Raw genomic sequence first — 27,797 nt, forward strand, 5'->3', positions numbered from 1 at the left:
CCATACACTTCTCCATTTCATCCAGCAAGCTCTTTTGTGAAAACAGTAATGAGTAAGCGGTGGTTCAAAACATGGCACACTGATACCGAGTTTCTTTTCTGTAAAAAATATTCCAGTTTCAAACATATTCATTCTTGATTTAGACCGGACGCGTCATGCTTGCGCGATGTATACAGACTGTAGTGTAGACTGGCTGGCTGTACAATGGTATCTACGTACTGTTCCGCTCTTACCATCGTACTGATTTTATTCAAAACAACCCCCCCCCCCCCCCCCCCCCCCCCCCCCCCCACACACACACACACAAACACACAAACACCCTTCCTGCAGCAGTATTCTAAATATAGTAAATGTGTATGAATTGCGACTCGTTCGTGTTTCTAGCCAACACTTAGCAAATACATTTCAATCAAAATATTTTGGTTTACTTCAATGTCATTTTGGAATTTTGGAGAGATATGGGAGTCTGATGTTAATGAAATCCGTATTCGTATCAGCATTGGACATGAGAGTGAGCTTCACTTTTATATCACATCGGCCATAATGCGGTCATGTGAACTCAAACGTAACTCACTCACTGATAGTACGTTCCTGTAAAATGGATACGGAACAATTTCCTACCTGTAAATTTCGGAAAGTGTAAACGGGGCAGTACGTAGCTACAAAAGTAGCAGTTAAGGTTAGACGTGAGAGAACGCCGGGATGTGGCGGCACGACCGACAGTCTGTTCTACACCTCCACCGGGGGGTCGTCATGGTTCGACTTACCCCCCTCACCCTCCCCCGCACCCGCCTCCGCGTCCTTCAGGTTAATCGTCTCCACGTCATCCTCCTCCAGGATGCGGATCTTCAGCTTCTGGGCCTCGTACTTCTCGTCATCGTAGGAGCTCGACAACATGCACGCCTTTGCTTTCGTCATCGAAGCGTTGACGGCGAACACGTGCTCGTAGATGAGGCCGGCTGCCACGCCCCCTATGATGGGCCCCACCCAGTACACCTGAGGGAGAAAGAAATGTAAATGCTCATTTGAGCAGTGGAGAAAGTGTTAAACATTTGAACTCGAATTTGTTTGTTTCAAAATAATGGCTGCCACGCTCCCTATGAGGGACCCACCTAGTACCCCACCCGAAGTAAAATGTGTAAATGTTCATATACGATCATATAACCGATGTACGTATTGTTAAACCTTTAAAGTTGAGCTTGATTATAAATGCAAAGGCTGCCACGCCCCTATAAGGGACACCCTCAGTGCACCTGGCGAAGAAAGGTTTGCAAATACTCGAATGAGTCCATATTCAGTTAAACATTGTCACTTCATTATCACGATACTACATTGAAGTGGATTCGATAAAAAAAAGTGTTCACTCGGCCTTTCGAATTATGTCACAAGAACTTTGAGTTAACGAAGCTTCATTGCGTTGTGACTGCTCTGGATGGCACTATAGATGTGTTGTTTCTGCGACCATTTGATCAAAGGTGCCACAGGTCACTGTTCACTGTTACGTCCCCTAGCCACGCCAGGATCTGCTGCTGATCGTTAGCTTGGCTTAACAACGGTAAGCACAGCACACGCCAGGCTTTTCTACCACAAAAATCCGACATGCCGTGATATGACTGACATACTGGTCAGAGCAGCGTTAAACTCCACTCACTCACTCACTCACACATAAACCCATCAACCCAAATCCCACCCACCGACTCACTCAGGGACCTACCCAGTGGTGTGTCCACTCCCACATCACAACGGCCGGACCAAAGCTCCGCGCAGTGTTCATGCTTGAGCCAGTGAAGGGGATCTGCAACACAAGCGATAAATCACATTATTTACAAGAAAAGTCAAGCGTTTACTCCACAAGCGCACGTAAAATATTTAATACGATGCCGTGTGGTTAGGCGATTACAAGGCGGGAGGGAGTATAGTTTTACCCCGCCTTTAGTGATAATTAAGCAATATTACGGCGATAGACACCAGACACACACATTGTACCCATGTGGGGAATCGGACCCGGAACTTCGGCATGATAAGCGAACGCTTCAACCACTAGGCTACCCCATCGCCCGCGATTACAACGAAGTGTGGTTCAAAATAATAATGCGTCCCCAAATAGTTTATCAAAGCGCCACATGTGAAATACATTTCAATACAATGCATATAAAATATACAAACAATAATTGTGGACACATATTAAACATTATAACATGATAACCACCCATCTTCCTTCAAAATCATATCATAATTGTAATGAGGTAGGTAAGTAGATAGTGCTGTCTCCTCACGCAGAGCCGTGGTTCTGTCCCCAGAATGGGTACAAGGGATTATGACGTATTGCAGACGAATGCTATCAGTCAAAATAACCAAAAGGGTGATTTTCCATTAAATGAGCTATCTTTTTATACAAACATAGATAGCCCTGATGAACACTCTGACTACAGATCGCTATGAGTGTCACTTTTCTTCATGCATCTCGTTAAGATAAGGCTAAAGCATTTGCTAAGTCAGCAAGAAAACCTATGTGGTAATACACGTATAAGTGAAGCTCTCAGAAATGAGGCCGCAGTTAGGGTCAGAAGGCATTACAAATTAAATGCTATGAAAGATTCTTTTCATTTGAGAAACGTAATTTATGAAAAATAGGATGTTAATTATTTAGAAGAAGCTAATGTTTACTATCAGCTGTTTCTTCTTAATATCGTATATCGGTTGTCGGGTTATCTCACTACCGAGGGTCTCCTACAGCGGTCAAGGTTGAAACAAACATGGGGATGATATGTTTCTGTATATACCTTCTGCGTTTGCATATTTTGATAAAAACTAAATATATGTCTATCTTAACGCTAAATACAAAGCTTTATTCATTCGCTCGTTCATCGGCTAAAATGGCTATGTTATCATCTGGACACGTGATTTATTAATCTCAGCACAGCGACATCTCGTTCCTTGTACATAGAAGCTAATAATGAATGTGTCACGCACTGCAGTAGAGCCCGATAGAAGTGGAATCTGTTTGAGATTTAATTCGATAAATGTATTTTCATATTTTTTCATTCAAAACTGTTGCCTGCAATACATCCCGTAATGTCTTGTTTTCAGCTACATGTATGTAGCATGTACTACAGCAGGAGTAGCCTTGAGGTCAAGGTGTTTGCTCGTTACGCGGATTTCCTGTGTTCGTATCTCTCTTGGGTATCTCACATTTTCTCAGGGTCTTCTGGCCTCTAAGGCGATATCCCCCCCCCCCCCCCCCCTAGCCCCCTAAAATGTAATAATGTTCAAAAGTCACCAGACTTCTGGTGAGTCGCATGCTTTTATTTATTTCAGTGCATGTGGTGATCTGGCATCGTGCCTCGACAGAGAGTTTGCTCATGATATCAATCACTGGTTTGTCTGGTCCTCTCGATTACTTACAAGGTCCTTCATATAGCTGCAATACTGCCGAGTGCGGCGTTAATCAACAAACAAATGATCCGGCATTTATCCAAGGATTTGCGGTACAACATATGACATGCATGTCATTCACAGTTTATCAAAGACCTGCACTCGTGATATGCCCCGACCCATCCCAGATTGGGACACAGCCCCGTGTGTGTAGTAGTAGTAGCATGTCAGGAGGTGTTGCAGCTAATTGACCAGGTTGTCGTTGTGTACAGACCCCCTCTGTCAACCCCCCCCCCCCCCCCCCCCCCCCCCCCTGTGCACTGACTGCAACATTGTCTGATTGAGACGCAGGGACGACCACCGCCACACACGGCGTCCTTGTTATCTGGGGGACAGGGAGAGCGTGTTGCTGACAGCGTCATGTAATATTTCACCCCACACAGAACAATACACCATGTATCAACACTTGCCTGTTAGAGGGCGAGGGAAATACACAAACATCACGTAGTCATTTCATTAACATTATCAACTTACAACTGTTTCTGTAATGTAAACTCTGGTAAACTCTCATGGGTGGTATTATTTACAGAAGAGGGACGGGGGAGATTGGGGTTACGAGGGGGGCGTTTCAGTAGATCCAATGAGGATAATATTTGTGCTTAATACTATTGATGGTATTTTGCTTTGTATCAATACTTGCACCGAAGTGGATCAGGAAGTATAAAAGATGTGTTTTTATTATTCTACCAAGAGCCAACGACAGAAACACAACCAAACGCCAAGAACCTAAAGGAGTAGTTTAACTGTGGACTATCCTACGTAGGTGAAACATGCCGCCCCATCAACACTAGATTCAAAGAGCACAAATCTTCTACCATAAAATCAGACAGTAAATCAGCCACCTCAGACCATATCAGCAACTGCCCCAATCACATCAACTGGGAAAACGTCCAAATCCTCTCCAACAACCTCCATGACTTCACTAAAAGAAAATTAACAGCAGTCCACTTTCGCCGCCCCAAGACATCAATCAACAGAGATCAAGGCTATTTCATCCCACCCGCCTACTATGAACTCATTAAGCAATAATCACCCCACCTATGTACACTGAATCCTGTTCAGTTGGCTTTCTGTCCCATTGGCTTCCTCATCATGCGTTCTCTGCCCATCATGGTGTTACAGGTTTTACCGTTCTATTGCCATTGTTTAATCTACTCACGTTAATCTCTCTGATGTACGTAGCTGTTGTTACTGTTAATCCTCCACAACTATATATATTCTGCAATAATCATGGACGCGACGTTAAACCCCATTTCACCTCACCTTTTACCATCTCACCGAGGTCTTCAGCTGTACAATGCTACTTTCAGTTGATGGTGATATTTGGACTAAATTCACAGAATGCTACTTTTGAGTAATGCCAAGTAAAACGGTAAAGGGTGTGCCATACTAAGGGTCGCATTACAACAACACGTTTCAAAGTACAGAAACGGTTTCAGACATTATCATACAACTTGTGATCTTTTGGAGACAAATCTAACCGTGATCAGTGTATAATCAAGTCGGTGACCGTATATCTTGACAAGTCCATCTAGGGCCAAAGACTTGTACATATCATAAATACACTTCTTGGAACACGACAAATACGGGCCTTTTGACATATTTTAGACGAAACAGTCCAAAACACACAACTGTCAAAAATAGTTGACAGTATACGTTTGGACCCATGACCACTAAGATATGATTTATCCCCCTAAGACGTGGATCAATAAACACCGGTGGACTGTTTTGGCTCTGAACCGTTCCCAAAAGCAAGCTGTAACTCCCCCAGAACGTTGGGTGTGTGTAGCCACAATCAACCCCTCTCCCCAAGATTGTCGGGTGTGTCTAACCAAACTCACCCCTCTCCCCAAGAACGTCGGGCGTGTCTAACCAAACTCACCCCTCTTCCCAAGAACGTCGGGTGTGTCTAACCAAACTCACCCCCCTCCCCAAGAACGTCGGGTGTGTCTAACCAAACTCACCCCCCTCCCCAAGAACGTCGGGCGTGTCTAACCAAACTCACCCCTCTCCCCAAGAACGTCGGGTGTGTCTAACCAAACTCACCCCTCTTCCCCAGAACGTCGGTTGTGTCTAACCAAACTCACCCCCCTCCCCCAGAACGTCGGGTGTGTCTAACCAAACTCACCCCTCTTCCCAAGAACGTCGGGTGTGTCTAACCAAACTCACCCCTCTTCCCCAGAACGTCGGGTGTGTCTAACCAAACTCACCCCTCTTCCCAAGAACGTCGGGTGTGTCTAACCAAACTCACCCCTCTTCCCAAGAACGTCGGGTGTGTCTAACCAAACTCACCCCTCTTCCCCAGAACGTCGGTTGTGTCTAACCAAACTCACCCCCCTCCCCCAGAACGTCGGGTGTGTCTAACCAAACTCACCCCTCTTCCCAAGAACGTCGGGTGTGTCTAACCAAACTCACCCCTCTTCCCAAGAACGTCGGGTGTGTCTAACCAAACTCACCCCTCTCCCCAAGAACGTCGGGTGTGTCTAACCAAACTCACCCCTCTCCCCAAGAACGTCGGGTGTGTCTAACCACAATCATCCCCTCTCCCCAAGAACGTCGGGTATGTCTAACCGAACTCACTCCTCTCTCCCAGATTGTCGGGCGTGTCTAACCAAAATCACCCCTCTTCCCAAGAACGTCGGGTGTGTCTATCCACAATCACCCCTCTCCCCCAGAACGTCGGGTATGTCTAACCGAACTCACTCCTCTCTCCCAGATTTTCGGGTGTGTCTAACCAAACTCACCCCTCTCCACAAGAACGTCGGGTGTGTCTAACCAAACTCACCCCCCTCCCCAAGAACGTCGGGTGTGTCTAACCAAACTCACCCCTCTTCCCAAGAACGTCGGGTGTGTCTAACCAAACTCACCCCTCTCCCCAAGAACGTCGGGTGTGTCTAACCACAATCACCCCCTCTCCCCAAGAACGTCGGGTATGTCTAACCGAACTCACTCCTCTCTCCCAGATTGTCGGGCGTGTCTAACCAAAATCACCCCTCTCCCCCAGAACGTCGGGTGTGTCTATCCACAATTACCCCTCTCCCCCAGAACGTCGGGTATGTCTAACAAAACTCACCCCTCTCCCCCAAGAACGTCGGATGAGTCTGAACACCCTCAACCCTCCCCCAAGAACGTCGTATGGGTCTGACCACCCTTACCCCCTCCCAGAACGTCGGGTGTGTCTGACCACCCTCACCCCCCTCCCAGAACGTCGGGTGTGTCTGACCACCCCTACCCCTCTCCCCCAGAACGTCGGGTGTGTCTGACCACCCCTACCCCTCTCCCCCAGAACGTCGGGTGTGTCTGACCACCCCCACCCCTCTCCCAGAACGTCGGGTGTGTCTGACCACCCTCACCCCTCTCCCAGAACGTCGGGTGTGTCTGACCACCCTCACCCCCCTCCCAGAACGTCGGGTGTGTCTGACCACCCTCACCCCCTCCCAGAACGTCGGGTGTGTCTGACCACCCTCACCCCCCCTCCCAGAACGTCGGGTGTGTCTGACCACCCCTACCCCTCTCCCCCAGAACGTCGGGTGTGTCTGACCACCCCCACCCCTCTCCCAGAACGTCGGGTGTGTCTGACCACCCTCATCCCCTCCCAGAACGTCGGGTGTGTCTGACCACCCTCAACCCCTCCCAGAACGTCGGACTGTCTCACCACCTACCCCTTCCACCCAAGAACGTCGTTAATATCTGTTGTACAACACGAAATATCGCCATACTAGCTACATAGTGTCACCAATTGCACTGTCAGACGTACACTGATTACCGTGAACATATTAGATTCAAAACTAACATGGAATCTTGGCTTCAGTTAAATATGCTTGGAGGCGCTTCTTTTTTCCCCACAGAGAGAATAGTTTCCCCGCCATTTAATGTCGAAATGAATAGCGTAACATTTGCCCTGTGACACAATGGCCGTGACATACACGGCTATTGCTGACTGCTTCCTACATAACAGCACTCCACCAGGGGACACAGTCGGTACAGGTCGTGACGTGTTGACACAGGGCATTCATTCCGTGGCAGGGGATATGCCAGGTGTCAGCGAACCCGTGTGGTGTACACAACGACACGTGGTTGGCATACCAACATGGACGTGGACGGTATACCTCGTCTTGTGCTGTGCTGGAAATACACCTACTAGAATGAGGTTGACTCCTAGCAGTATTGTAGCAATAGCGGGGTAGACCAGAAATGGGCTTCTCGCATGCGGAGAGTAGAACCCGAGCCTTTGCCGTGACGAGTGAATGCATTACCCACTTGGCTACCCCACCGCCTCAGGTACTCTACTGCAAACAGCTGGGGCAAATGCCCTTTTATGGTTGGGGGAGTTTATGACCCAAAGTTTGTTTGGATTATTATTATTATTAGACACACCCGGCGTTTTGGGGTAGGGGAGTAGCAGTTGTCAGACACACCCGACGTCCTAGGGGAGGGAAACGAGGGTGGTCAGACACACCCGACGTTTTGGGGTAGAGGAGAAGCAGTTGTCACACACACCCCACGTCCTAGGGGAGGGAAACGAGGGTGGTCAGAAACACCCGACAGTTTTGGGTAGGGGATTAGCAGTTGTCAGACACACCCGACGTCCTGGGGGAGGGCAGCGAGGGTAGTCAGACACACCCGACGTTTTGGGGTAGGGTAGTCAGACACACCCCACGTCCTGGGGGAGTGCAGCGAGGGTGGTCAGACACACCCCACGTCCTGGGGGAGGGCAGCGAGGGTGGTCAGACACACCCGACGTTCTGGAGGACAGGGGAGAGGGTGGTCAGTCAACCGACGTCCTGGGGGAGGGCAGCGAGGGTGGTCAGACACACCCGACGTCCTGGGGGAGGGCAGCGAGGGTGGTCAGACACACCCGACGTTCTGGAGGACAGGGCAGAGGGTGGTCAGTCAACCGACGTCCTGGGGGAGGGCAGCGAGGGTGGTCAGATACACCCGACGTTCTGGAGGACAGGGGAGAGGGTGGTCAGTCAACCGACGTCCTGGGGGACCGTAAAGCATTTTCATCAAAGACAACAATAACCCATTGTTGCACACCATATATTTTAAGTGGGCTTGTCGTGCCTGATACCGCATGCAACACACATCGTCTGTGACGTGAAGGGGCCGAGGTGGCTTATCTGACAGAATTCAGTCAAACTGTCAGATGCTCGCACGATAATCTGCATATTCATACATTCCTTCAATATTGTCTCATATCGCACCTCCAGTGGTGTGTCAGGCACGGTCCTCGGACAGGGAGCACTGTGGGAGTACGACACCGTATATCGCCGTGGGCTGTATAACACTTAATTCTTTTACGAACAACGCATAAGTCGACATACATTTGATGGCTACGACGAGGGCTCGCTGTATATACTATGAATTCAGTAGTGGAGCAGCTTGAAGCATTGTCAACAACACAAATCATACTTCTCTGAAGAAGGGGCTGTAGGGTAGCCTAGTAGTTAAAGCCTTCGCTCGTCACGCCGAAGGCCCGGGTTCGATTGTCTTAAGCCAAATTTCTAGTGTCCCCCGCCTGAATATGGCTGGAATATTGCTAAAAGCGCCGTAAAACCCAACGGGGTAGAATAGGTCTTCAGCAACCCTTGCTTGCCGTAAAAGGCAATAATGCTTGTCGTAAGAGGCGACTAACGGGAAAGGGTGGTCAGGCTCGCTGACTTGGTTGATGCATGTCATCGATCCCAATTGCGTGGATCAATGCTCATGTTGTCCGTCACTGGGTTGTCTGGTCCAGACTCGATTATTTACAGACCGCCGTCATATAGTTGGAATATTGCTGAATGCGGCGTTAAACAACAAACAAACAAACACCGATACGCGAAATGCTTATTTGCGCTTCTCAAAACTGTTAATGTGGCAAATGCCAACTCAGAGATAAAGTTACAAAATTCTATAGTGAAGTCAAAGCTGGGACCGTGTCCAAGATTCAAGACAGCGCCACGTATTTTCTATACGTAAATGTATATGTACTCGTATTAATACATAGAGGCGGTTGGGACCAGAGAATAGGTTCGACATATGGGTACGACTGTAGTTACATCCCCTTTTCGGCTTATCAGTGACCTTGATGCACACTTCATACCATGTAATTCCAAGGTCCTAGCAGATCCTGTAACTCTGAGTGAGTGAGTGCGTTGGGTTTAACGCCGCTTTTAACATTATTCCTGTTATATCACGGCGTGTCAGCTTAATGTGAGAGGAAAGCCCGAAGTGATGCTAGTCTCAGACGTTAACTACTTCGGTAAAACCCACGAGTCCGGGTATGGTGCTGACAAACCTAGAAACATAATCGGGGCGAACCGGGATTCGAACCCACAATCATAGGTTTCCGGCGTGCCCAAGGGACGCAACTCTGCAAATCGAATCGCGGCGCCTTAGACGACTGGGCCACCCGTGCCCCCTGTAACTGTGATATACTATCAGAGTTACAACTGATTGTAGAAGAATTAGGCTGAGAGTCCATTGTGCCCCGTGTGTAATAGCAGCTACATGTACACATCCTAACACAGACTACCAAAAGACGTTAAAAGATGGTACTTGTTGTTACCCTGTCTGGCGCTCGGCATTAATGGGCTAAAACAAGGACTGGTCGGCTCGGAGTCAGTATACTGTGTCTGAGTGGGGTATTCATGTTAAACTGCGGCATGGTATCTCAGTGGGCTAGCACTATAAATCGGCATCAGTCCGGACTAGTATAAGCAGCCGCACAAACACATACACGTACATGCACGTCGCTATAGAAGTGCAATAATTTTGGACGCGACGTTAAACCCCATTTCACCTCACCTCACCTAACACAGACATCTGTGTCAACACCCTAACACTAACCAGAGGATCTGATGGTGCTATTATGAGGAACAAGCTCCTTGTATTCAGCCACGTCTGACACCCCCCGGAGATGTTATATTCCCACAACACAGTCAGCGCCCACAAGATGCAGAAATCTCTACACAATGTTAGAACAGTTTCCAAGTTGGGACTCTTAATGAATTAAAACCTCTGACACTGCATTGCCCTGACGGGACGTACAACAACGGTGTGTGTATCGTACCATCAGACATTATTATTTCGTAGGCAGAACTGGTGCCAAAGGAAATGGGTCAGAAGCACATGTCATAATAAGCATGTGAATAATAATTCCCCTGTGTGAATATTGCAGATCGCCTACCCATCGAGCAAACAAAAGTGAAGCTAGGAGCACCGAGAATACACCAGGGCAACATGATTTCCTTCTATTAATTTGTTTTTACATGACACCAACTTGTATACAACCCGTATGTCTTGTCTAGTGGGTCCCAAACAACTCTTTCCTCTTGTCTAGTGGGTCCCACACGAACCGCATGTCTTGTCTACAGGGTCCTACACAAACCGTATGTCTTGTCTAGAGGGTCCCACAAAAACTGTATGTCCTGTCTAGAGGGTCCCAAACAACTCTTTCCTCTTGTCTAGTGGGTCCCATACGAACCGCATGTGTTGTCTTGAGGGTCCCACACAAACCGTATGTCTTGTCTAGGGGGTCCCACACAAACTGTATGTCCTGTCTAGAGGGTCCTACACAAACCGTATGTCTTGTCTAGTGGGTCCTACACAAACCGTATGTCTTGTCTAGTGGGTCCTACAGAAACCGTATGTCTTGTCTAGAGGGCCCCACACAAACTGTATGTCTTGTCTAGTGGGCCCCACACAAACTGTATGTCTTGTCTAGTTGGTCCTACACAAACCTTATGTCTTGTCTAGTGGGTCCCACACAAACCGTATGTCTTGTCTAATGGTTCCCACACAAACCGTATGTCTTGTCTAGAGGGTCCCACACAAACCGTATGTCTTGTCTAGTGGGTCTTACTGAAAGAAGTGGACTTTCAACTTGTTTCAAGGTGCACACCATGGCTATTAGGGGCCATTTGATATTCTGATACATAAACATGAAACGTCAACGCTAGAGAATAATCATGTTTGGATTATCTGCCGATACAGACATACACATGGCTGTAATACAAATTGGATTGACCAAAAAGTCGAACGTTACCAAAACATTACGATGCTGAAAAAAGTCACTGCAAACTTAAGGTCAACACACAACTATGATACCCGTATCAAACACATCACCATCGAATAACCATTTCTTGTTTGTTTCACTTTAGACACCATCAAAAATTGGCGTACTTTGTTTTTCCCGGGATTGTAATCAGAATCGTACTTTCCACTCATATTTTAGCAGAGATTTCTTATAATTATGGAAAGATTTTTGTCGCTTTTATTTATTTAAAGAGTGCAAGAGACGGTTTCAGCCTAGGAAAGTGAGTGAGTGAGTGAGTATGGTTTTACGCCGCTTTTAGCAATATTCCAGCAATATCACGGCGGGGGACACCAGAGAGGGTCTTCGGCGTGACGAGCGAACGCTTTAACCACTAGGCTACCCGACCGCCCCCCTAGGAAAGTGTGTGATGATGGACTAATGTAAATGGACCTCGGCCGCTGAGAATGAAAAAGACAAGACAGTTTAATGTTCAGATTACCCGCCTGTCTACATAATGAGACACATTGTCACGACGAAACAACGCAGTTCAAAAGAAGAGGTCAACCCAAATGAGGACGACCGGCTCTCCTGACAGAAGTAGATAGATAGGTTTCAGTCACCACATCGTCAGCGACCTCGACCTCGGCCTCGGCTGGTATTTCCACATGTCCTGTAATGACAGTCATCACTCCCGATTACATTCGGTGAACGAGAACCCTCCTTACTGCTGGTAATGAGAACTGATCAAGTGATACGGTGTATGGCGTCCCTGGTGGTATGGTGGCCGGTTTCTAAAGATGGCATGGGGGAGATCGTAACACTGTTACATATACACAAATGTGATCTGAAGCAAGCCTCTCACACATCTCTTCTTACCGAATAGAGAACCACCTGGTGACAATCGTTACTCTCTCTGCTGTCTAAACTTTCTGGACGTATATACCCCTGCTTGATGGTCGCTTAAGAAACAAACAAATGATGGTTATTCGATGGGGATGAATTTGATACGGGTATCATAGTTGTATTTGGAGCTTTAGTTTGCAGTGTTTCGGCGACTGTTTTCAGCCTAGAAACGGTCGGTTTGGTATTTTTGGCAATTCCAACTTCAAATGCATACTTTCCTTTTCCCAGCAGTGTATTCCTGAAAGGAGCACTACTTGGTGATAGTTGCCAAAAAGCTGTGTTGGGTTGGTCATCTGTTACTGATGGGGATATGGTCATTGAACGTGTACGACTATACACGTAGTCAGGAAGATTTCAAGTAAAAACCTGACACATGGTCAGAAACACTCGACATGTGCGCTACCATATTTATGTATGATGCTATGATCTTGTACACTTGGCTGATGGCCCCTTGATCGGACAAAAACATTCATTCACAATCATTGAATTTAGACAACTCGAGGCGTGGTCAGAAACATTTCATTAAAATAACTCGACACTTGGTCAGGTACATTTCATTGAGACAACTCGACACGTGGTCAGGTACATTTCATTAAAACAACTCGACACTTGGTCAGGTACATTTCATTGAGACAACTCGACACGTGGTCAGGTACATTTCATTGAGACAACTCGACACGTGGTCAGGTACATTTCATTGAGACAACTCGACACGTGGTCAGGTACATTTCATTGAGACAACTCGACACGTGGTCAGGTACATTTCATTGAGACAACTCGACACGTGGTCAGGTACATTTCATTAAAACAACTCGACACGTGGTCAGGTACATTTCATTAAGACAACTCGACACGTGGTCAGAAACATCCATGAAGACAACTCGACACGTTGTCAGACACATTCAATGAAGACAACTCGACACGTGGTCAGGTACATTTCATTAAGACAACTCGACACGTGGACAGGTACATTTCATTAAGACAACTCGACACATGGTCAGACACATTCCATGAAGACAACTCGACACATGGTCAGACACATTCCATGAAGACAACTCGACACATGGTCAGAATCATTCCATGAAGACAACTCGACACGTGGTCAGGTACATTTCACTGAGTACCCATGATGACTGATGTGGTCGGAGACTGTTCATAGTATATGTTCAACTGGCCATCCATTCATGACCATTGATCAGAAACAGTCCCTGTGCGCACTCTTCATGGATATGCATGAAACGGCCGGCCGGACCGTCTGAGCTCGACATACATCCCGACACAGGGCAGAATCCATAGTACGATTCCAACTATATCATGTGTTTATAAATCCCTTTTAAATAGTGATGATACAGGGCCTAGATTTTCGGAACGATCTTAGCTAAGATAAATCTTAACAACTTACGTTCAAAGATAAGATATCTTAAGGTTAAGATAAGATAGATTTTCGAAACTATCGTACACCTGTCGCAGATCGTTCAGAGTTACGATACCTATCGTAACTCTGAGAAGGAACTCATTTGTGTTAGAGATTGAAAGAGCGGGGTGTTTCCCAATGACGTCACGGGGATTTCCCAGCTGCTGACAATAACCACATAGATAAGTGACACGGAATTCATGATCACATTGTCAGGTCACATTGTTTAACATGCACATATTTGAGCGAAATTCTGTGCAATCCTACATATGTCCTGCATGTAGACGCTTTGTTCTTATGATAAAAGATGCCATGACTACCGGAACACAAATAACATTCGTGTGCCATGCAATAGCATTTTTCAAAACCAATAAATGTTGTAATCAATAAGTGTTAGTGTTACCGCACTTTAGCTACTAGAATTGAAATAACGTGCCAAAAGATACTTCACTATTTTCCCTTCAAATAGTCCTCTCGTCACCGCGCAGAACTTTATGATATAAACACATCGCGTACAAAGTCAAGGACGAAAGTAAGGGACGTTATTCTAAATGACAATGACGAGACCTTTGACAGAACAGCATAGGCGTTCAGCATTTAACATGCGTGTTCAAGTCTGATGTAAGGTGATGTATAAGGTATATTTTTGTGTTTATGTCAAAAGTCAAGTTTATTTTAGTGTGAACGCCAACATTAAACGTGGAAACACTCAAAACAAAAATTGTTCAGGAAGCAGCACACCCACAAGCAAGTTTTTACGACAATCTAAGCTTGTTAAGTTTGTTTTGTTATTTATGTATCCAATATATTTCATGACTTAACCAAGGACTTAAATACAATATCAAGCTATTAGTATTTAGATAATGAAATTATTTCTTTTACCTGTCTAGATCAATAATTCTTTTCAAAATTTAAAAGTGACGCTAATTTTCGTTCGCAAAGAGAGATAACTACAGGAATTGTTAAGTTATATTGTCTCATGGAACACGCCACAAGTTAACGTGAACACACATATAATGTCATTTTCTATCCTTTTAAATTACGTAGAGCTAATAAACTTGTTTGTCTGATTTAAATCTGGCCGAGGAGCGAAATACTTTGTAATGTGTCAAATCTATTCCAGAACGTAGTTCAATGATGTTTGGCTTGTCTGACAGAATTGCTGAGAATAATTTACTAGTATTTATCCGTTGACCCTATACGTTTACGATGGTTTTGTCTGAATGGTCTCGGGTATATCTATATCTTATTTTAAACATAAAACGGGATGATGTAGACTTAAATATAAAAAGACCAAACTGTTTTAAAAGCGCTTTATTGAATGCAAAGATTATTGTGTTGAAAATGTGTAATTTATATTGATCAGTCAATTTCATTCAAAAAACATTTTTTCTACGAACATATATTGGAAAATGAATTTTGGACAATATGCAAACTATGCTACATTTTGACGAGAACCCGAACGAGCATGGGAACCCATTTTTTCATTTGATTTGTCGAAACGAAAATCTGTGCTTAACTTTTGCTGTCAGAATTTCAGTAAATTTTTATATTTAATGGAATACATCTATATGCCGTTAATCACCTGTTTTTAAAGAATGCAAATGTTCAACAGACAGTTTTTAACAAATATGGTCTTTCAATAGGATATAGATAACATAGGTATTGAATTTAAAACGAAACAAATTACAATTACTTTTGCAAGAAAAATATTAGATATTGTATACAAATATTTGATCACATGTATTTCCTTATTAAGTCAATAAATACTACACTGTATAGTTAAAATTCAATTATTAAAACCATCCGTCCCACACGATTTTAGATGTAAAAACTTATGCGAAACCTTTATGGTTTTTTTTAGATATGTTCGCGAAAAGGGGAGTATAGGTGTTTTGCCTCATTCTGATTAGTCAAAAACTTGGATAAATTACTATGTTTACATTCTCCAAAATCGTAAACCTCTCAACAACGCCAATATTGTTTTTGTCTATTGTCCATTGTCTGTCTATGCCTAGATTTTCCTTTGTAATGAGACATGCTTCTGTGTAATTAGGATACCTGTTAACTGCTGGACGGTTAAAATTGGAGAAGACAAACAAAGTAATGTGAGAACGACTTGTTGCCAAGTTGTGGGCACTGTCGATTTGCTCGAACCTAGTCCGCCTTAAGCTGGTGGTGCTACAGTGGGTGCACCAACCCTGAGGTGTTCCGGGTGCTGTCACACTGTTGCTATGTTACTGCTGACACACATGCGCAGAAGCAACCACGGGCTTGCAGGTGATAATCTCAACAGGATACATGTGAAATATGTGACCCCCATGAGCTGAGGGACCAAATGGGGAAAAAAAATCACATTTTGACTTCTCATAATATTTTAAAACTACAGCATCTTAGAAACACAAAAATACAATTCACATGCTTCAATTTATCTATATTACAGAGATATATGGCATGCATGATTTGGACTCAGTTTCTGCAAAGTCGCATTTTCAGACTTATTACTGTTTATGTGATGACTGCAGTTTTAGATCTTTAGTGTCTTATTAATTGACGTAGACGTGTATGCTGAAATGTTTTGAAACAATGTTTTTATTACATTACGAACTAACGAGAGAAAATAATTTTCCTGAAGTAAGTTGACGTCAAGCGTCCCTCTTTATGACATCACGGCACAATTGTTTTCCAGCACCCATTAGGTCCCCTTTCTCCCGTTGGGTCACATACATCTACTCGCATCATCTGTATTGCCATGGCACCACGTCAAAATCTGAGTTAGAATAGGTCCCCAGCACATTATTGCTGGTCCCTCGTTGGAACAAGGGTTAGAATAGGTCCCCAGCACATTTTTGCTGGTCCCTCGTTGGAACAAGGGTTAGAATAGGTCCCCAGCATATTTTTGCTGGTCCCTCGTTGGAACAAGGGTTAGAATAGGTCCCCAGCAAATTATTGCTGGTCCCCCGTTGGAACAAGGGTTAGGATAGGTCCCCAGCACATTATTGCCTGTCCCCCGTTGGAACAAGGGTTAGAATAGGTCCCCAGCACATTATTGCTGGTCCCTCGTTGGAACAAGGGTTAGAATAGGTCCCCAGCAAATTATTGCTGGTCCCCCGTTGGAACAAGGGTTAGGATAGGTCCCCAGCACATTATTGCCTGTCCCCCGTTGGAACAAGGGTTAGAATAGGTCCCCAGCAAATTATTGCTGGTCCCCCGTTGGAACAAGGGTTAGAATAGGTCCCCAGCACATTATTGCCTGTCCCCCGTTGGAACAAGGGTTAGAATAGGTCCCCAGCACATTATTGCTGGTCCCTCGTTGGAACAAGGGTTAGAATAGGTCCCCAGCACATTGTTTGCTGGTCCCCCGTTGAAACAAGGGTTAGAATAGGTCCCCAGCACATTATTGCTGGTCCCTCGTTGGAACAAGGGTTAGAATAGGTCCCCAGCACATTATTGCTTGTCCCCCGTTGGAACAAGGGTTAGAATAGGTCCCCAGCAAATTATTGCTTGTCCCCCGTTGGAACAAGGGTTAGAATAGGTCCCCAGCACATTATTGCTTGTCCCCCGTTGGAACAAGGGTTAGAACAGGTCCCCAGCACATTTTTGCTGGTCCCTCGTTGGAACAAGGGTTAGAACAGGTCCCCAGCACATTTTTGCTGGTCCCTCGTTGGAACAAGGGTTAGAATATGTCCCCAGCACATTATTGCTTGTCCCCCGTTGGAACAAGGGTTAGAATAGATCCCCAGCAAATTTCACATACATTTTGTGTCAGTATGCTTAGTGGCATAATGTAATCTCGCACATTCCACATAAATCAATATGTTGCAATACACTAAAATGAGTTATTATCCCCACCAAAACTCATCAAAAATGATTTCATGCATCATTGACAAACAAATGAAGGTATGTGATGTTATATAATGTCTGGTTGGAAATGGTAAATTTCATATACAAATCCATTTACAGTTCACAGTGTTGACCGCAATGTTCACAGACCTTGACAGCATGTTCATACACCTGGGCCCCGTTCCTCAAAGCGATCTTAGCGCTACGATTACTGTAAGCCTATGTTAAAGTATGGGACTTTCGATCACCTTAGCGCTGAGATCGCTTTGAGGAACGGAGCCCAGCAAGGTGAGAGACGGGGACGGCAGACCCGTGAAGATCTGGGGTAAAATAGGTCTTCAGCAAACCTATGCTTGCCGTTAAAGGCGGTTATGTTTGTCCTGAGAAGCGAGTAACGGGATCGGGTAGTCAGGCTTGCTCACTTGTTTGATGCATGTCATCGATCCAAAATGCGTGGATCGATGCTCATGATGTCAATCACTGGATTGCCTAGTCCAGATTCGATTTTTTACAGACCGCCGTCATATAGTTGCAATATTGCGGAGTGCGGCGTTAAACAACAAGCAAACACACAATACAAACGGAGACAGCATATTGGAGTGAATATATCTCAGTATAACGTACACATATTTTTTATGAATTAATTTATTTCGCGTTTTCATATTGAAATTGTGGCTTTCGGCATGCTGACATAAACACCGTAGTCCTAATCGATGTTAAGTCACTCGGGACAGATAATCGTAATTCTTAATACCTCGTAAGTTACGAAATAGTTTTAGTTTTTTCCTGCATTCCATTGTTCTTCTAACAGTTTTGTTGTGGCAGCATATGACGTCATCCATTAATGACATCTATAATCTGTAAAAGCTTACAGATGACCTCTCAGTGACCACATACCTACTGAGTGGCCACGCCCCCCGCGCATTGTAGGTGTCCCTACCTGAGAGGGCTACACCTCATTACTTGACCCCCCCCTGTGACCGGACTCTGTGTGCTGGCTACCCCGTCTCCGCTTTATGCCTCACCCTGCAGGGGTCGGGTAACCTTGTGGTCAGGGTTGTCTTCCGTTTGGCATTTGCTCATATTGCTAGAAACGGCGTAAAACCATACTCACTCACTCACTCACTCTTTATATGACTACACCCATGTTGATAAGACCTTGTGAATGACAATCCTTGCTATCTTTGTTCTGTGATAGACAAGGTTATCATCGTGGACATATGTTTGTGTCATCATCACACGGTGGCTAACATTGTGTACCGATGTTTAAGTGCGCGAGATACACAACCTGCAACAAGGAATGTCCCGGGACGCACGGAGAAGCGTACTATCAGTTAAGCGCAGGTTAAACGAGTCACCGTACCGCAAAGGTCACCGTCATGTTAAGTTCGATGTCACTATTATGTTTCCTTGTACAGCCTTTCTAATAGTTTTGATATGTTTCAATCTCATTAAAGGGGCGGTCGGGTAGCCTAGTGGTTAAAGCGTTCGCTCGTCACGCTGAAGACCCGGGTTCGATTCCCGACATGGGTACAATGTTTGAAGCCCATTTCTGGTGTCCCCCGCCGTGATATTGCTGGAATATTGCTAAAAGCGGCGTAAAACCAAACTCACTCACTCACTCACTCACTCAATCTCATTAAAATCAGACCTTAGTTATCGCTAGTGGTAGCGCGAACTAAGATCTGATTTAATGAGATTGGATATTTTTGAGTCACTTGTTGACTAAGCATAACTAAACATGAATGTCAAAATTAGGTTGAGATTCCAAAAATAATCACCGGCAGACCCGGGTGGAGCTGTCAATCTGTGCTAATCATAATCTAAGTTGTGGGGCAATGCGACATGACACTTCGTCATTATCACCATAGTTGACATTTTCTGAATAATTGTTGCTGCTCCGTCAGGACCGCCGGGAAACCGTGTGAACACCGCTCCACTCGATGCGTTTCTTTATGAATTACTGCTGCCATTGTCTGACGAGATTGTGAGTGAGTGTTTGTTGTTTGACGCCGGATAGAGACATTCCAGCAATATCACGACGTCATGTACATAATCGAGCTTGTGTCAGGCTTACCAGTGGTTGATAGCATGAGCATCCTCCCTGGCCGTCGTGGCATGATCATAAAATAAATAAACATGCAGACAGTGGTTCATGTTCAACTGAAACATCCAGATAGTGGTTTATGTTGAACTGAAACATCTAGATAGTGATTTATGTTGAACTGAAACATCTAGAGATAGTGATTCATATTGAACTGAAACGTCTACACAGTGGTTCATATTGAACTGAAACATCTAGATCTAGACAGTGGTCGATATTGTACGGAAACACGCGATTTCCATTTTGCTGAACCATCTAGACATGTGACGTAGTTTTAGCCAGTATAGATGCATTTCACCGAACTGTTTATAAACAGTGGGTACCGCCCACATTCCCCTAAAGCCATTACATTTGGAGTGTTAATTGCATGCTAAATACTAGGGCCTTCCTATTATCTCTAATAACTGATGTCTCCATATTTATTGGATCAAATATTTTGAAAATGTTCCGACTGGGATTTTTCCATATGTCCAAACCAATTTTAAGAATTTATTAGTAACCTTTCCCCATTTAACGTCAAATGTAACATTGCTCTTGTTAAATTTAAAGATGGAGTTATCATGACTCCAAGGTACTTCTGATATAACTTCTACAATTTCATTACGTATAATACGATTTCTCACATTGTTTAACAATTCCACCTTTACGAAAATCAAATTATTTTTGTTTTCGTCTGGGTAACATTTAACTTCCAGGCTGAACAATAATTATCTAGTATATTCAGTTGCTCTTTTGTCCACTTCCTCGATCAGAAATTCACGATATGGCTGAAATATTGCCGATGTGACGTTAAATTGTAACTCACTCGATCAAAAATAAAACTAACATCACCAGCAAACGTCAATAGGAACAATTCACGTAAGTCGGGGAATAATTGTACTCCTTTTCGACATGTATCAAGAATTTCAACAGCCAACACCTTAATTAAAAGTGAAAATAAAATTGGGCTTAATACAGAGCCCTGTTTTACTCCAATAGGACTGTCCAAACACTCAGTGAAACCAGTGTTACACCGTACGCATGCTGTAACAGACGAATACATAGACTGAAACATATTCAACGTTTTAACAGGCAATCACATTTGTGGAGAACATACATAAGCTTTTCTTCTGTCTACAGAACCAAATGTGTCTTTTTAAGTCTCTAAGGCAATAAAAATCTACCTCTGATTAAATTAGATATTTTGGTATGCAAACAGTAAGTGTGACCAATTTATCCGTTGTTGCATATCCGGGTATGAAACATACTCGTTCTGTACATATTTTGTTATTATTTTCGGCCCATGTTTATAATCTGCAGTTAATTATTGCTGTAAATATCTTTCCGAAAACACTTTTTAAACATATAGCCATGTAAATATTAAGATCATCTCTTGGGTCATTCTTTTAAATTGACACTAATATACTTCACTCCATGACGATGGAAACTGGGCTGTTGAAAGCATCACATTAATTAAAGTATGAATGTGTGGCATAATTATTTTACATGACGATTTGAACATTTTCGGTAATAACATATCTACACCTGATGATTTACCCTTCTTTAATGATTGAATAGCAATTATTATCTCTTGTTTAGTAATTGTGGACTCTAGCTCATAGTGAAATACTGCATCATCAACGGCATCATAAACATCCAGTGTAGGTCTAAATTCATCTTTGTTCAAAGCTGAAACTTGAAACGATTCTTTTAAATATTCGCTACAACTCTTGTAGAACCGGACTAATTGATACAACGGTGACCGTATTTAAGCTAACTGGGTCACTAAGTACTTGTTGTCAAGCAAGAATGTGTCTCGTTGTTACTTATATAGACCACGTACCGTATCACCAAGCACTGGTACCACAACGGCAAACACAGAAACAGGTCGGGAACATGGAATGTGAAAAACAATAACCACTCTTCTCTTTTCCCGTTCCACATAGATTTGGGAATAAAAACGTTGATGGCGTAAGCATATGCGAGGCGTTTCAACTTAGATCAGTTGATGCGACTTCTTTGACTGGTGGAGTTCATGGCCGGGAAGTAACATATTTGTGGGGAAAGAGAGATGTTTAAATGGGTCTCACGTTGTCATAAACCACTCAGTTTCAACAGTTGGGCGTCTTGGGTGAAGGTGTTCGTTCATGCACAGAGTCAACGTAAAAGTGTGTTAATTTTTATTTCGGCGTTCTGCAGCATCCACTCTGATGTTAACATCTTGGATATATAAGAGCTCAATTCTTAAGTGAGTGAGTTGTGTTTAACGCCGCTTTTAACAGTATTCCAGTTATATCACGGCGTGTCAGCTTAATGTGGGAGGAAAGCCCGAAGTGATGCAGGTCTAAGACGTTTACCACTTCGGTGAAACCCACGAGCACGGGTATGGTGCGGACAAACCTAGAAACATAATTGGGGCGAACCGGGATTCGAACCCACAATCATAGGTTTCTGGCGTGCCCAAGGGACGCAACTCTGCACAGCGAATTGCGGCGCCCTAGACGACTGGGCCACCCGTGCCCCTCAATTCTTAAGGGGCTCTAGATAAAGCAACATGAACAAACAAACAACTAACTTGAGGTTTACTTTAGCAGAACAGACATGACTAGAACCTAGCAGTATTGTTTGTCTCAACGTCTTAAATTAGGTCCATTATCTACATTTAAGTATATACTTTCTGTCTCCAGTATTGAAATCGACACGGAGATGAGGCCAGTCATTTCTTCATAGGCTTTATTTAGTTGGCGATAGGAAATGGTGATGAGGTACTGACTTACGATTGCAGTGAAAGTGCGAGGCCATTACACAGTGCACGTTAAGCGGGTCGGTGAAAATACAGAGCGTTCAACCTACATCTGACAAACAGGGAGGTAATTATAGCATGAGAACTGAAACACGAATTGTACGTCAGAATATTCCTCATAGTATCTCAGTTTGAGATTCCCGCGACCGTCGACAATCTGACCCGCGCCAGTTCTTTAACTGGTGTTTAAGGGGTTCTGGTTTCAAGTACTATGTACTCCATGGATTATGTCCCCTTGCATCGACCTTAAAGTCACATGTGAAGAGGGGGGTGATAAACGTTCAGGTCGGTGGGGTACTTGGTAGGGTATTAACTGCTACTACTTCCACTGTCCCCGCTGTTGCAACTGCTACGACCACTACTGTACCGCCTGTTGCAAAGTCTACAACCACTACTGTTACTACGTCTACTGTCCCTTCTGTTGCAACCGCTACGACAACGACTACTACTTCTACTGTCCCTTCTGTTGCAACCGCTACGACAACGACAACTACTTCTACTGTCCCTGCTGTAGCAACCGCTATGACAACGACTACTACTTCTACTGTCCCTGCTGTTGCAACCGCTACGACAATGACTACTACTTCTACTGTCCCTGCTGTTGCAACTGCTACGGCCACTACTGCTACTACTTGTACTGTCCCGTCTGTTGCAACATCTGCGACCTCTACTTCTGATACGACCAGTCTCTGCTGTTGCATCTGCTACCTGTTTTATTGCTACAGGGGCGGCGGGGAAGCCTAGTGGTCAAAGCGTTCGCTCGTCACGCCAAATCCACGGGTTCGGTAGCTTTTTAATGCATTGTCATTGCAACTGCCACCATCTTCACAACTGTACGTATAACATCAACAACTGCTAGCCAGTGGGAACTAGCGTAGAACCGGTCCACGGTGACCTACGCTTGTAACCGGTTGATTGTGTGTCATCGAACCCCGACCTCGCGGGACGTCGCTCATAATATCAATCACTGGTTTATCTAGTCCAGATTATAGTTATTCACACGTCTCCGTCATATTGCTGGAATATTGCCTCGTGTGTATTAAACAAACTACGACTATCCTGACCAACATGTGTTCTGAGTGATAGAAGGGGAAATATGATTTGTTTGTTTGTTGGTTTGTTTATTTGTTGTTTAACGCCGCACTCAGCAATATTCCAACTATATGACGACGGTCAGTAAATATTCGAGTCTGGAACGGACAATCCAGTGAATGACATCATGAGCATCGATTTACACAATTGGGATACGATGACATGCATCAATCAAGTCAGCGAGCCTGACCTCCCGGTCCCGTTAGTCGCCTTTGTGAAATATCCACATCAGCGGGAAAGCCAAAGGGTGATATATTATTAAAAATATGCATATCCGCAGGAAGACAAAGGGTGATAACTGTTGGAAATGTGCACATCAGTCGAAAGTCAAAGGGTGATAGCTAACGGAAATATGCAGATCAGTCATGTGACAAAAGTTGATAACTGGCGCAGGTATGCATAATTTATCCGTGGAACGACAAAGGAGGATAATTGTTGGAAATATGCATATCCGTGAAAAGCAAACAGCAAGACACTGCACGAACGATCAATGAAACCATGGCAACGTGCACGTGCTGGAGCCAAGTGTGATGTAAAGAGATATAATCACAGTAGATTGCCTCCATTTAGTATTGTAAATATATCTTGCGTAAATCTGACATTTTTAGACAACGAGGACTAGTGTTCTCCGGGGTCGTTCATTGGGCGTTAATGCATCCTCTTTCATATGTATACAGGAAGAACGAGTTGTTAACGTCATTAGTTCACGCAAATGATACCTCCCTAAAGGTCAAGTGTCATAACTTCCGGTCGCGAATTTCCGACTCATCTAATTAACAAATTACAAATAGATTTTCTCTGAGGTTGACCGCAACTAACCCCAAATCACTCAAACCGGTGAAAGTATGCTGCAAAATAATCATTGAAGACTCAATTATTTCCAAACTGAAATATTGCTTAGAGCGGCAGTAGCTGCCATGGTTGTAAATGTGGAGATCACGTGACATTTACGACAAAGTCACAATCATGTTACCATCTGTAAAATTACGGGGGATTACAGCCGCAACCACTCGCAAAACGTAGTGCCTCGGTAGAGGTTGGTGCAAGAGTGTGTTGTCGCATCAGTGTCAATGTGGTCGCCAATAGTCGCCCCGGACGTAGCAACTGACGCTTTGACAAAATGGTAATGAATTCTTAAAAGAACAAGATCTTTTAGTCAATATGTTTCGTAGGAAGACATCTTGAACATGTTCATCTTCCAAATGCACAGAAGTTAACTGACTATAAAAGTCAAGTTTTAACTTTTGCCGAACGAGGCTGGAATGACATTTCGGCTGGACTATCGAGTCTATGCGTAGTCCAATCAAAATCGCGTAACACATTCGCTATCCGGTTCGTAAACTGCCGTGTAGATTTCGGTCGACTGCAAGATTTGCACAGAATGTTTACCGACAACTTATCGTAAACCGATATTTTCCAAATGTTTTTATGTTTTTAATCAAGGTGCTCAGGTGATCTGATGCACCCCGCGAAGTAAGACCCGTTTTATTGCAAAATAGATCTTGATTATCGATCAAATCGTCTTCACTGGGCGACGCCATTTTATTTGAAACAAATGCAAGTGATACGAGGGGTGGAATCTGATTGAAGAAGGGGCATAACTTGTAATAGCCACTGTTGGCGCTACGATCGAGACCAGAAACTCCAGCCAAGTTCGGCAAGGGTGGAAACTGGACTTTTACAGTCAGTTACCGCTCTTGCCTCGGGAAGATGGAACATGTTAGCATACGTTCAATTTTTCGCAAACACCTGGTGTCATCACTATTTGATTGTGATAAATACACACATTTAATAAATATTAAACATTAATAAAACAAATTTCTTATGATTATGGAAATGGTTCCGTCTTCTAATTAACTTTCTGACTTAGAAACAAACTCAGTGATGCTTTCAGTCATGTTTGAACTTGTTTTCACGAGAAAATAATATGAACTAGGAAAACTCTCATTTCCAAAAGTTAAACTTGACAACGTGATAATCACTACATGTTCAGAATGTCAATAGAACACCATAAACAGTTTTAGCTCGGTTTCAGAAACACATCCTAATGTGCGGATGAACGAAGTTCGTTTCTAGATCCCAAGGGGGCACGGGTGACCCAGTCGTCTAAGGCGCCGCGATTCGTTGTGCAGAGTTGCATCTCTTGGGCATGCAAGAAACCTATGATCGTGGGTTCGAATCCCGGTTCGCCCCAAATTATGTTTCTAGGTTAGCACCATACCCATGCTCGTGGGTTTCACCGAAGTGGTAAACATCTGAGACCTGCATCACTTCGGGCTTTCCTCCCACATTAAGCTGACACGCCGTGATGTAACTGGAATACTGTTAAAAGCGGCGTTAAACCCAACTCACTCACTCACTCACGAATAACGTTTTAAGTTTCGGTTTCATCTAAAAGGCGATTACCAAAACAGTCATGCGAAAAAGATCATCTCATTACGGTGAAAGAACACGTTTCCTAATAACTTGCAGCATCCCTCTCTGTCAGCTCTGAAGTGTTGTGTCTGCCATGTTTAACGGTACCAATATGTAAACAAGGCTATTATAGTAACAATTAGTTTTGATTCGCAGGATAGACATTTTAAGTTATCATGTAGTTCTGATGTGGGCGTCATGGACAGGTTATAGTTTTCACTGCATCAAAACAGACATTTTTTGTGTTCATTTCATGTAAACCTCTTTGTTCTCTTTTTATGTTTTCATGTGAAAGTACATCAGCGGAGAAGATGATGACGTATTACATGCATCGTGCGACGGATAAGATCGTAAAAGCCCAGTGTGTCTGAGACGGAGTTACTTCCCTTAGCCGTGTCTCGATCTGACTCCTAGATTTTAAGGGTTTGAATCCTAGAATACAAGTGATCAAGGTATTTGGTGTGCCACATTACACCCATGGGTTTCACCTAGAGGGAGAGCCGTCGAGAACCGGGTTAGAATACGTCTTCAGCAACGTCTTATATCCAAATATATGTGATGTTCATCTGTGATCTAGATGTATGTAGGCATTGTCCAGTACGTATGTTGCGTATACCACATGTACTTTGGACCCCTGAAGATCAAGGGTAGACTAGGTCTTCAGCAACCCATGCTTGCCGTAAAAGGCGACTATGCCTGTCGTAAGAGACGACTAACGGGATCGGGTGGTCAGGCTCGCTGACTTGGTTGATTTGTCATCATATCCCAATTGCGTGGATCGATGCTCATGATATCAATCATTGGATTGTCTGGTACAGACTCGATTATTATGTATATTATATCTGGAATATTGCTGAATGCGGCGTTTAACACCAGCCAACCAACCAACCAACCAAACAAACAAATCACCTACAAGGACAATGTGACAAGCTTGAAGTCTTGTGACACATTAAGCTGACAGTCGGTGATATGACTGAAATATTGTACACAGCGACATTAAACGTCACAACCTCACTTACTCAACCGTTCATTCATAACTCATTCAGGTTGTCTCACACAGTGGTCTTTGTGCGAAAGAAACAAGAGGTGAAACGACATGCAACTCGCTTGTCGCGCTTTGGTGAAATAAAAAAGATTACTCAAAGCGCGACATTGCGACAATGCGACAAATGGCTTAAACGTCGCGTTGTCGCATTGTCGCAATGTTGAGCTTGGGCTAACTTTAACACTTTTTGCTAGATTTGCAAGGGCGACAATGCGACAATGTCCCTTGTAGTATTCCATAGTTATTTCAGGAATATTACATAAAAAAATGTCTGAGGGAATCGTGCCAAATTGTCCATTTAACAAACGAACGCATCAAAAACTACCGAACCGCATGTATATTAAAAAAAACAAAAACAATTGCATAGTTCAAATTAGGTTATTAAGTATTGATGTTTTATAAAACCTTATCTATATGTACCGTATATACTCCTGTAATACAACATATCATACCCTAAATTATTAATACGGAACTTAAATTAAGCTGAAAACGTTTTTTATGGTATACACACCCCAAGTCCCACTTGGATATAATGTGTACCAGATAGAAGGCCAGGCGTGTCTAACACACTGTATACGGTAGAGACATAATTTTACGGTATACGGTGCACACACATATTTTAGAAAAATATGTACATGAGTTGATACATGCAGTTGATGATAATTCACTGTACCAAAAAAGAATGCATAAAAATAATATAAAATATATGATACTTTTATTGTATGTGTTATAAGCTGGCCA

General features: G+C 43.9%; 2 protein-coding genes across 2 annotated transcripts in view; one reads left to right on the forward strand and one right to left on the reverse strand.

Annotated features, from left to right (window-relative positions):
• Positions 1-292: 292 nt before the first annotated feature.
• LOC139451761 (aquaporin-5-like) overlaps positions 293-27,797 on the reverse strand; it is a 33,158-nt gene continuing 5,653 nt past the window's right edge. The window contains exons 2-3 of the mRNA XM_071233075.1: positions 1,715-1,795; positions 293-996 (exon numbers count right to left, since the gene is read on the reverse strand). Of these exons, the coding sequence (XP_071089176.1) occupies positions 730-996; positions 1,715-1,795 (348 nt within the window). The 3' untranslated portion in view covers positions 293-729. The remainder of the gene's footprint in view (positions 997-1,714; positions 1,796-27,797) is intronic.
• On the forward strand, positions 16,234-23,891 carry LOC139444367 (uncharacterized protein DDB_G0290587-like). Its single transcript, XM_071225324.1, has 3 exons — positions 16,234-16,299; positions 22,886-23,014; positions 23,877-23,891. The coding sequence occupies exons 1-3, from the start codon at positions 16,234-16,236 to the stop codon at positions 23,889-23,891; spliced, it is 210 nt and encodes a 69-aa protein (XP_071081425.1).

Source organism: Haliotis cracherodii, unplaced genomic scaffold (assembly GCF_022045235.1).
Source record: "Haliotis cracherodii isolate W230 unplaced genomic scaffold, xgHalCrac1.p SCAF_10, whole genome shotgun sequence".
Taxonomy (NCBI): domain Eukaryota; kingdom Metazoa; phylum Mollusca; class Gastropoda; order Lepetellida; family Haliotidae; genus Haliotis; species Haliotis cracherodii.